Here is an 11,901-nt window from a genome sequence, read left to right on the forward strand (position 1 = left end):
GTCAATGGTAGTTAGTTTACAAGTAGAAAGATGCCTGAGCGAGTGTTCTGTCTGCCAGCCTGAGATCTCAAACACAGTTTGGGTTCTTTCCTGCTTGTACACTCATTGCTAGTAATGAAGGGGAGTAGGCCAGACTAGGCCCTCAGTGACACTTGTTCAGCCTTGTTCCCTTTAACAGGGTTGCACAGGTGTGACTGGCCCTGTCACTGGAACATAGGCAGCAGTGGGATTGTTTCCTAAGCAGGTATAGGCTCCAGCTCCATCTGTCAGAGTGGAGTTGTCTCTGCAGGGCAGCAGAAGAGTGGAGGGAAATCCTTTAAAGGTCAGCAAACTCCTTGTTCTTGTCTTGTAACAGTGGACGCATGTTAACTGGGCCTAGTGCCTCATGTACTGGGTCCCCAGTGTCTTGGGTGCTTTTAAATACATGTGCCATCATTTATTAACCCCCTTTATCTGCACCCAATGGAGCTGCTCCTGTGGGACCCCAGCTCAGGGAGCTGCTCCTACTTACGCTTCAAAAGCCAAAGTCAATAGACAGTTGAAACTGTTTGGGAACCATCTGGGCTCCCCTGCTGCCCTAACCCTTGTTCTGCACCCCTGTTTATTCTCAATGTTTTGCATCACTTAGCTTTCTACACAAGCAAATATGGCTATAGGATGTGCCTGCGTGTGTACCTAAATGGGGACGGCACTGGACGTGGGACCCACTTGTCTCTGTTCTTTGTGGTGATGAAAGGACCCAACGATGCACTTCTGCGATGGCCCTTCAATCAGAAGGTAGGTGCTGGGAGTTAGTGCAGAACCAGTCCTGGTGCCTGAAAGGCCTGCCAGGCCTCTTGATGTATTTCCCTTGGCTTTAGCCCCACTCGGCCCCTCAGATGCCTGCTCTCCTAGACACCAGAGAGCTGGCACTCCAGCAAGCAGAGGCAGAGAATGCAATCGTTGACACTAGGCCAGAGGTTCTCAAACTTTATTGCACCACAACCCCCTTCTGACAACAAAAATTACTATATGACCCCAGGAGGGGAGACCCAAGCCCTGCCACCCTGAGAGGTGGGAGGTGGGGCTGTAACCTGAGGCCCACTGTCCAGGGCTGAAGCCCTCGGGCTTCGGCTTTGACCCGAGGTGGTGGGGCTCAGGCTTCAGTTTCCACCCCAGAACCCAGCAAGTCTAAGCCAGCCCTGGCGACTCCATTAAAATGGGGTCCCGACCCACAGTTTGAGGATTACTGCCTTTGGGGGAGCTCTTCAATGCAGGCTCCTGTCATGATGAAAGCCCAGAGTACTACAAGAGAGGCCCAGAGGAGAGGGGAAGGGGAAGAGGGACAAAGATACAGTCAGGAGTGGGATGTGTTTGGAGAATGAGCAGAACTTTCATAGTAACCACGTTCTGTGTTCTCCGATATTTAGGGACCCTGAATTGTGCTCCCTTAATCTGAACTGTCATCTTTATTTTCTAAATTAAATTTCTAAACCTTGGCAGTTGTGAAGAAAACTTTAAAAATAAGAACCAGGTATAAACTGATGCGGTGCTTGAAACGACCCATTGGAGCAGTGTGATGTGCCTTGCTTATCTCAAAGGGACATGCATGCGATGGGACAGGATCAAATTGAATATCAAAATCTGCAGCTGCTGGCTACCCGGGCTGCTGCGCGGACTTCATTTTCGGATTGAATTTAGCAAAGTCCCTAGTTGTCAGTCCCTCTGAACCAAGTGTAGAATTTCCCTTGTGGCACAGCAGAGACTGGGAGAAAGCAGGGAGCCTTCTTGCAGGGTGTAGATCTTGCTGGGGCTTGGAATTGAGCCTGAACGCAGGTATTACCCCAGCTTGCCGCTACATGAATGCGTAAGGTTGTGTGTGTGTCTGCAGCTTTCCAAAGGTTAAAATGAATGGGAGTCACAGACAGGGGGCTGCATGTTTGCTATATTGCTTCATGCTCTTTCTCTTTTGTATTCACCTCTAGGTGACCCTGATGCTGCTGGATCAGAATAACCGGGAGCACATTATCGACGCTTTCCGACCCGATGTGACGTCGTCGTCCTTCCAGCGACCCGTCACCGAGATGAACGTTGCCAGTGGCTGCCCACTCTTCTGCCCAGTCTCCAAGATGGAGGCCAAGAACTCTTACGTGCGTGACGACGCCATCTTTATTAAAGCCATCGTAGATCTCACAGGCCTCTAAAGCCTCCTCCCCACCAGGAGCACTGAGCACAGTGCTAGCCGACCAGGGCTCGCCCTGTGCTGTACCCTCAGCATGCCCCAAAGCAGGGGCAAAGTCCAGACCTGGCCCCGTCCCTGAAGGGACCTGCTCCGCTGAGTGGAAATGCAGTGTCTGATGGGAACCCTCCCTTGGTGTCAAAACACCAGCTGCTGTAGTGCAGATCTTCCTTGAGAAGAGGCTTGTGTTGAAGTTAGTTTGAGTTTGATCCATGATCAATGGGGACTGGATGATCCCCTGCAGGAATCAGCTACCAGGGCTCCCTGCACCCAGGTTTCAAGCTAAAACAAAGGCAGCTCTTATGTACTTGTTTAATGCACAACTCCTACAATGGAACAGGCATTCAGCTTGCCCAGAGCATCACTGCACATCTCCCTTTGGCCAGGCCCTCTCATTCTCCTAGGAGAGCTCCGTGTTAGAGGGAGCTGGTTTCTCTCTGGTGTTTTTGCTTAAAGGTTCTGTAATTCTGTGTTGCTGGTTGGTTTGATCTTTGACATGAGGGTGTGAGGGAAGACGTGGCCTAGGAGCAGGCAGAGGAGGTATGTGGGCTTGGCACGGCAGAGATAGCTGTTAGCTCTCCGGGAGAGGGAAGCCGTTTAGCAGAGTCTCACTGGCCTCTCTTTGGCAGACATAGCTGCAGAGGCACTTTGAGTGGGGCCATATGTTGGTAGGGCAAGAGGAAGCTGTTCCCAGTGTCCATGTCAGAGACCCAAACCCCTGCCTGGGTTTTATCTGTAAGTGATCTGATGGGAGGGGAAGTGTAGAGTGAGGGAGGACAGCACCTGCGGAATATTTTCCTCCTTTCTTTCAGTGTAGGTGTCCTATAGAACCTACTGCTCTGGTGCTCCAGGTGCCTTTGGCATAGCTTGTGTTTTTAACGACCAAACAGATGAGTCTTGTAACTCTCTGGAGCGGCTCTTGACCAGTCAGAGAGGTGCCTTGGAATCTAATTTGTTGCCTGTTAATGGTTAACGCCGGGAGCTGGGCTTAGGGCAGGACAGCCTTGGTACCCCGTGTGTGAGCTGGTTAGCACACCCTCAGCTAAACCCTCATTCCTGGGGTGAGCTCATTAGCTCCTTTCCCCACCACTCTCATCCTGGCTCTTAGCGCATCTCTCCATTTGCCTTTGCAGGCAGGCCCCTTCTGGTGTTCCCTCTCCTGGAGTCGTTGGTCCCCCACCGAGTGTCCTCCCCCAGGCGGCAGGAGATCTTGAATGTGAACTCTTGGGCTCTTCACTCTGTCAAGGGGGGTTAGTTGTTTACAAGGCTGGGGGACTAACAGCCACTGCAGCCCTGATTGCTGTGTGTAGCTTTTCAGTAGCACTGACTGGTGGCTTCCTTCGCGGTCACGCTCTCCAGAGCAGCCTGGCCAGCTCAGTGTGCTCTCTCCAGCCAGCCAGTCTGCAACTGCTTGGTTAGAAACTGTCTTAGGGCTTTCCCTGTGTACTCTTCCCTCCCTGAGTTCCTTGCACTGTGGCCCCAGTTGTTTTTCTATTTCGTGGAGAATGGGTCCCCCTCAGTGTGTTGCCATTGTGGCTAATTGGCCCCTCAGAGTTACTCTGTGGTGGTCACCTGTAACTCCAGAGTGGCCATTAGTCACTTCAGAGCCTTATTTGTGGTTTTCTGTCTCCTCTCCCCATGGGTCCTGTTTTCTCCCACCAATACAAACCTTCAGGTTCTCTTTGGCCAAAGCACCCAGCTAGCTGTTTTTTGAACCATCCTTCAGGTGTTGTCCCAGCCCTGTCCAACCCTTCCCCTGCTCTTCTGGCCTGGAGGACAGGCAAAGAGGCTGGCCTTGCTGCCCATGTCAGAGGTGCTCCCGGTGGTTGGCTGGAGCCCCCAGAGAGCAACAGCCCCACTTCCAGTTAGCATCAGTGATCCGCTGCCTGTGTGCAGGGGAAGGAATTCTCTGTGGAACGATCACCAGTTAGCAAATGCAAGGGAATCCAGGGTTGTGAGATTGTGGCCCTCTCCGTGGAGGAAGGCCATAGCCCCGCTGATGTGTCCTCTAAAGAGAGAAATTGTGTGTTCCCCACTTGGTCTACAGAGCTGAGACACTTCTGCCTTCACGCTGTCCTAGCTTGGACCAGTGACAGGCTGTCTCACTGTAGGCCACCACTCAAGCGTAGGCAGCTGCCTGCTTCGGTCCACTTGGCCCCATACGCCTCCCAGCCCTTCCTGACACCTCAGCTGAGGTCAGAAATCAGTCAGTGGAGATGAGTTTTGATTCTAGGCTAGGGTGACGGGAAGCTTCTGCCAGGACTAAAGGGGTGCATATTGGCTCGTGCCCACAGAGAAGTAAGCCAGCAGGGGTCTCCAGCACTGCACTGCTCCCCAGCTGAGAGGCCACTATTATTGAGCCGTTATTTACACATCTCTCATTTCTGGGCCAGGAGCAGTGGCTGGTTCTCTAGGGATGGGGGCAGGGGAAGGATTATCTGTATGCAGAACTCCCCATCCAAAGAGGTGCCAATTCCATGATCTCCAGCTGCCAATAAACAGATGTAAAACAGCTGCTCCATGGGAGTCAAAGGGAATTAAATCAGCTCAGTTTAAAGACCAACTTCTAGATACTGGAGGGTCACTGGAGCAGGCTGGGGTCTGAGTGCCTGCACTGCCCCAGGCTTCCAGTCTGTACAGTACTCCACAGCAAGCTGTCTGGGTCTCTCTGCTCTCCCAGCCCTACATTGACTCCAGCCACTGTTCCCTGCCCTGAGGCAGTGCTGCTGCATGCCCAGTGGCAACAGGCCTGGGGGCTGTTCAGTTTCAGAACACTGTGCCCAGATGGGGCCCAACCCCTCAGGAACTAGCTGTTTCTCCAGCCTGTTCCCCTTTATGCCAGGAGCCTGTTTTCTGTTACGTGCACTCTCCAAATCCCCCTTGCAGTGACTCTCCTGAGCCTTTGGGCACTTGCTAAGAGTGCTTTCCCTACCTGAGGAGGCTGGAGACCACACATTCCTGTAGACTGAGCAGCTGATTGGCTGTTCGCAGGGGCCAGCCTGACTCTTGATACTACCGTCCTCCAGCCCTGGGAGGGTCCACTGACAAGGCCATGGCAGAGTTAAACTGCTGCAGCAGAAGGTAGTGGGAGGTGAGCTCTCCCCTGCTTTGGGAAGTATTAGCTTTGTCTTCAGTGGCCGGGGCCTGCTTTTTGAGAAACATCAGTGTCACTGCTGGGCTTGTCCCTCCACTGCAAGCTCTGGGGATTTAGAGTACAGCTGCCTTTGGGGGGTTGAGCAGTCAGGCAGTAAGGGGACAAGTGGAGATTTCTGGCCTAAAGCCCTAGCAGGGACCCCGAGGTTTGAAAGGCATCTCTGGCACATACTGTATATTGGCATCTGCTGTGGGTTCTGTCCAAGATTCAGTCTGGTGGCTGGGGTGGAACCCAAAGCCAGCTCTATATAGGGCTTGTGGCAGGAGAGACCAAGGTGCTGTGCTGGAGCTCTCTGGCTCTCCCTCCCTGTGGAGAGGTGTTGGGATGAGTTTTTTGCCAAGGTTCAAAGCCTCCCTAGGATGGCTGGGACTGGCACTGCAGAAACAGCCCTGTTCCACATCGTGCTGGGCCCCTGCCCCCAGGAGCTGCTATCCTAAACAGTGAGGGGAGAGGACTCCAAAGAGAGCAGCATCCAGACTCCCCTGCTGTGCAGCAAATGGCTGCTGCTGTGCTTGTTAGACCACATTTTGTGCAAAGTGTGGTGGCTCCAGCAAGCGATTGCGCCCTGCTGCACAGGCCTGGATGCTGTTAGTGGCCCCGTTGATCCCTGTGTGACACATGAGGTGTTGGGGGATGCTTGCGCTGTCACTGCTGCACCTTCCCTCCTAGTATAAATTCACCCAAAAGCCTGCTCTGGCTTCCTGCTAGAGCCCCAGTGCTCCCATGCTGGAGAAGACCCCCTGGTTCCATCCAGGCTGTAATATTGACCAGAGGAGCCCGGCTCTGGCACAGAAGGAACCACCTGTTATATCCATCTCCTGGAAGAGGGTCCTATTGCATGAGCAAGCCTGTTCCAGCTGAGGGCACAGTTGGGCTGCTGCCTGTTTAAGCACGGCAGAGTGGAGGGGGAGAGAAGGGGTCCTAGTTTCTGAGGAAGTCACTTGAAAGATTTCCTGCTTTTCATGTTGTTCTCTAGAGGGCTGAGAGTCCCACCCCATCGCTTACCAGCTGTGCTAAGGTTGATGGCTTTTCCATGCAGGACTGCCTACCCTCCCCCCACCCCCCAATTATTTCAGCTTACTGCCTCCCTTCAATTACTGTCAGTGGAATTGATTGGCTTCCCCCTGCTGGTGGCTATGATGCATTCAGCTGCAGCAAGGTCTGTGTCCACAAAATTCCAGAGTGCTTGAGAAGCTAAATGGCACCTGTGCCATGCAGCACCCACTTTGTGAAAAGGTGGGGGCTGGAAAGCCAATGGAGGCATAGCTGTTCCCTCCCCAGTGCTGCTGTTCAGAGGATGTAAAGTACGCATGGACGAGGCAGGCGGAAGGTAGCTGAGACTTGTACTGAAGCTCCTGCCGTGGTGCTGTTTTGTGCATGGATGCACTGAGAATTACCAGCTTGAAATGTGCTGTATGTGTATTTCACTGAGCCAGCTGTGGATACCTGCTTCTTAGCTGGGAAACAGACCAGTGATGGCCTGTGATCCTAGCCTCATACAACCTCCCCTCTGAGTCCAGTCAGTAATGGGATAGCTGTATCACAGCTCCAGCTGTCCATTTCACACAACTGCCTTGAAAGACACTAGCAAATCTGCCTGGCCAGCACCATATCACCATATCGTCATAGAATATCAGGGTTGGAAGGGACCTCGGGAGGTCATCTAGTCCAACCCCCTGCTCAAAGCAGCACCAATCCCCAACTAAATCATCCCAGCCAGGGCTTTGTCAAGCCTGACCTTAAAAACTTCAAAGGAAGGAGATTCCACCGCCTCCCTAGGTAACGCATTCCAGTATTTCACCACCCTCCTAGTGAAAAAGTTTATCTTAATATCCAACCTAAACCTCCCCCACTGCAACTTGAGACCATTACTCCTTGTTCTGTCATCTGCTACCACTGAGAACAGTCTAGATCCATCCTCTTTGGAACCCCCTTTCAGGTAGTTGAAAGCAGCTATCAAATCCCTCCTCATTCTTCTCTTCCGCAGACTAAACAATCCCAGTTCCCTCAGCCTCTCCTCAGAAGTCATGTGTTCCAGTCCCCTAATCATTTTTGTTGCCCTTTGCTGGACGTTTTCCAATTTTTCCACATCCTTCTTGTAGTGTGGGGCCCAAAACTGGATACAGTACTCCAGATGAGATCTCACCAATGCCAAATAGAGGGGAATGATCACGTCCCTCGATCTGCTGGCAATGCTCCTACTTATACATCCCAAAATGCCATTGGCCTTCTTGGCAACAACGGCATGCAGTTGACTCATATCCAGCTTCTCGTCTACTGTAACCCCTAGGTCCTTTTCCGCAGAACTGCTGCCGAGCCATTCGGTCCCTAGTCTGTAGTGGTGCATGGGATTCTTCCGTCCTAAGTGCAGGACTCTGCACTTGTCCTTGTTGAACCTCCTCAGATTTCTTTTGCCCCAATCCTCTAATTTGTCTAGGGCCCTCTGTATCCTATGCCTACCCTCCAGCGTATCTACCTCTCCTCCCAGTTTAGTGTCATCTACAAACTTGCTGAGGGTGCAATCCACACCATCCTCCAGATCATTAATGAAGATATTGAACAAAACCGGCCCTAGGACTGACCGTCCTTGGGTCGCTCCACTTGATACCGGCTGCCAACTAGACATGGAGCCATTGATCACTACCTGTTGAGCCCAACAATCTAGCCAACTTTCTATCCACCGTGTAGTCTGTTCATCCAGCCCATACTTCTTGAACTTGCTGGCAAGAATACTGTGGGAGACCGCGTCAAAAGCTTTGCTAAAGTCAAGGAACAACACATCCACTGCTTTCCCCTCATCCGCAGAGCCAGTTATCTCATCATAGAAGGCAATTAGATTAGTCGGGCATGACTTTCCCTTGGTGAATCCATGCTGACTGTTCCTGATCACTTTCCTCTCCTCTAAGTGCTTCAGAATTGATTCCTTGAGGACCCGCTACATGATTTTTCCAGGGACTGAGTTCAGGCTGACTGGCCTGTAGTTCCCAGGATCCTCCTCCTTCCCTTTTTTAAAGATGGGCACTATAATAGCCTTTTTCCAGTCGTCCGGGACTTCCCCCGATTGCCATGAGTTTTCAAAGATAATGGCCAATGACTCTGCAATCACATCTGCCAACTCCTTTAGCACTCTCGGATGCAGCGCATCTGGGCCCATGGACTTGTGCTCGTCCAGCTTTTCTAAATAGTCCCGAACCACTTCTTTCTCCACAGAGGGCTGGTCACCTTCTCCCCATGCTGTGCTGCCCAGTGCAGGAGTCTGGGAACTGACCTTGTTTGTGAAGACAGAGGCAAAAAAAGCACTGAGTACATTAGCTTTTTCCACATCCTCTGTCACTAAGTTGCCTCCATCATTCAGTAAGGGGCCCACACTTTCCTTGACTTTCTTCTTGTTAACATACCTGAAGAAACCCTTCTTGTTACTCTTAACATCTCTTGCTAGCTGCAACTCCAGGTGTGATTTGGCCTTCCTGATTTCACTCCTGCATCCCCGAGCAATATTTTTATACTCTTCCCTGGTCATTTGTCCAATCTTCCACTTCTTGTAAGCTTCTTTTTTGTGTTTAAGATCAGCAAGGATTTCACTGTTTAGCCAAGCTGGTCGCCTGCCATATTTACTATTCTTTCTACACATTGGGATGGTTTGTCCCTGTAACCTCAATAGGGATTCTTTAAAATACAGCCAGCTCTCCTGGACTCCTTTCCCCCTCATGTTATTCTCCCAGGGGATCCTGCCCATCAGTTCTCTGAGGGAGTCAGTGTCTGCTTTTCTGAAGTCTAGGGTCCGTATTCTGCTGCTCTACTTTCTTCCTTGTGTCAGGATCCTGAACTCGACCATCTCATGGTCACTACCTCCCAGGTTCCCATCCACTTTTGCTTCCCCTACTAATTCTTCCCAGATTGTGAGCAGCAGGTCATGAAGAGCTCTGCCTCTAGTTGGTTCCTCCAGCACTAGCACCAGGAAATTGTCCCCTACATTTTCCAAAAACTTCCTGGATTGTCTGTGCACCGCTGTATTGCTCTCCCAGCAGATATCAGGGTGATTGAAGTCTCCCATGAGAACCAGGGCATGTGATCTACTAACTTCCGTGAGTTGCCGGAAGAAAGCCTCATCCACCTCATTCCCCCTGGTCCGGTGGTCTATAGCAGACTCTCACCACGACATCACCCTTGTTGCTCATGCTTCTAAACTTAATCCAGGAGTCTTTTGCTAAGCCATGCAGGGGAGGATTCTTGTAAAATTCAAGCCTCTTTACCCACAAGCCTGTGAGGGAAAGAAACCTTAGGCTAGTACACCAGTCACGGGGGAGAGAAATCAGTGCTGAGGGCTTGTTGTGGTAGGGTTGCTCAGGAGCAAAAGTCAAAAGCAAACAAATCATACCCACAGTTAATCAAACAGAAGTGCAGTAGGCCAGGCTCCTGTGTGAGGAGCTCAGGGGCCGAGCTCTTGCAGCTCTGAAACCAGGCCACCTGCAGGCAGCCCGTGAGTGGCTGAGGGTAAGAGGAGGCGGCCTTATGATGAAGGAACAAGTTTGGTGAGAGGGGCTTTAAAAGTGTGGGTCCTCCTGTTTAGCTGCACTAGCACTATGTAGACAGAGCGGGAGCTCTCCGCCTGGAGATGCTAACACAGCTCTTTGCAGCGCACCCAAGGATGGGCACACTGCTTTCCAACAGCCAGCAGCAGTGTAAACAGCTAGCAGGAATGAGGCCTGGCTTTAAGGTTGCCCCACACTTCCATTTTTTACACAGCCATATACAGAAGTGGCTTCATTATCATAGCATTTCCTCACCCCCAGATGGGGTTTTACTTCTGCAGAGTGTCTCCTTTGAGGCATGACTGTGTTCAGAACTCAGTGTGGGTGTTTGGCACTTGTGGAAATGTCTTTAGTTTGATGTAGCTGATGAATCTTCCAGGGGCCTGAGCTGCTTGGTGATTGCGGTGTGCTAGCTTAGCCATACCAATATTTCCTCCATTAGCAGCTTTGCAACACCTTCTCTAGAACCAGCACTAGGCTCCAGCCTTTCATGGATGTGTCCAAACAGCACAGGCTCTAAATGTGAAATGAAGTGTCCTCTGTGCTGTTGTATGAGTGAGACCATTAATAAAGTATTGTATCATAAGGGAAGGTTGGACAGTAATGGGACAACATGCAGCACCATCAAGAATGGGAACTAGAAACCGTTCCTGTGAAACTGATGGGCTGGAGGCTTTGAAAGCGGGACCCCTTGTGTGCCATGGCCCCCTTCCCTTCCCTTCCCTTCGCTAAAGAACAGGACAAATAACCCTCCCCCCCACCCCCTTACTGTGGTAGCATATACTGGGTCCTGGAGGTGCCGAGAGCTGTTCAGATGCAGGCCCTACCCTGGCAAGTTTACTTTGCAACATGTGCATGTGGGACTGGGAAGAAAGGGGCTTACCTGCCTAAAGCCCCACCAGTCTGTAAACTTTTGTTCAAAAGAAAAAACCTGTCCCTGTGAGTCATGGCTCATTGGCACTGCCCCAGCAGCCACTCATGGCCTATGTGAAATACATGTATTGCCCCATTTCAGGGAAGGGAAAACAGGCAGCCATCACCATCATGGGGCTGTGGCAAGAACACAGCTCAGACTCCCAGCGCCTCAGCATACTACTTTCAGCTCCCACAACCGTGCTCATTTCTCCAGCCCTCCACACATCACCCCCCAGCCTAACATTGGCCACTGACACCAAGCTCCACCCATGGTACCTAAATCCCCATTTGGGCTCCACAGCCATCTATGAAACTCCCACAAAAAGCTGTAGAAGCTTAAACTCACTCAGTGCTTAAAGTTGCTAGGTTGGGGCCTGGGCCCTGTTGGCTCTCTCTAGGCAGCCAGATGCCTAGCTGCCGCCTAAGCCCCACAGCCCAGGGTAAATGGCATGCTGAGGGGCTTGGCTACGTGAACAGCAGCAGCAATCATGGCCCACTTTAACCATTCAGGCCCTGGTTAGGACACAGCTGGGATATGGGAGACCCCGGTTCAGCTCCCTGCCTACTGTGCTGGTCTAAGGTGGGCCTCTCTCTATGCTGAATGGGCAGATGGCACCTAGGCCACTCACCCACACTTTGTGACTCAGTGGGGGGTCAGGAGGGTCTCTCCTTATTCCAGGCACTGCCCCAGTCAGCAGTGCAATGTTCAAGTCCTTGCTGGATCCTAAGGACAGGCCCACCTAGCGTATTGCCTCTGTACTAGAGTTCTTGGCTAGAGGGGGTTGTTTTGGGCAGTTACAAACATGGGCTTGTACCTCATCTAAAGATGAGGCCGTCTGACGATTCGAGCTTGGATCCTGTGTAGTAGAAAGCCACTCTGCAGCGAAGAGCAGAATGTCTGAACAAACAGACCACCTTGCCGTGCCCAGGCAGTGTGGAGCCAGCACTAAGCCCAATGCAGCAAGCAGGAGAAGGGTTCACACAATCTCCCAGCTATTTAAAAAATCCCCACACGGGGGAGTGAATTTAGTTTTCTTAATGATCAAACAGCTCCAAGGGAAGTATCCATGTTTTCCAAACCA

General features: G+C 51.6%; 1 protein-coding gene across 4 annotated transcripts in view; it reads left to right on the top strand.

The window, feature by feature from the left end:
• TRAF2 (TNF receptor associated factor 2) overlaps positions 1–10,847 on the top strand; it is a 50,555-nt gene extending 39,708 nt beyond the window's left edge. For all 4 annotated transcript variants that reach the window (XM_073314136.2, XM_073314137.2, XM_073314135.2 and 1 more), the window contains 2 exons: positions 629–777; positions 1,965–10,847. In XM_073314136.2, the coding sequence (XP_073170237.1) occupies positions 629–777; positions 1,965–2,183 (368 nt within the window). In that variant the 3' untranslated portion in view covers positions 2,184–10,847. The remainder of the gene's footprint in view (positions 1–628; positions 778–1,964) is intronic.
• Positions 10,848–11,901: the final 1,054 nt, after the last annotated feature.

Source organism: Lepidochelys kempii, chromosome 16, assembly GCF_965140285.1.
Source record: "Lepidochelys kempii isolate rLepKem1 chromosome 16, rLepKem1.hap1, whole genome shotgun sequence".
NCBI lineage: Eukaryota > Metazoa > Chordata > Testudines > Cheloniidae > Lepidochelys > Lepidochelys kempii.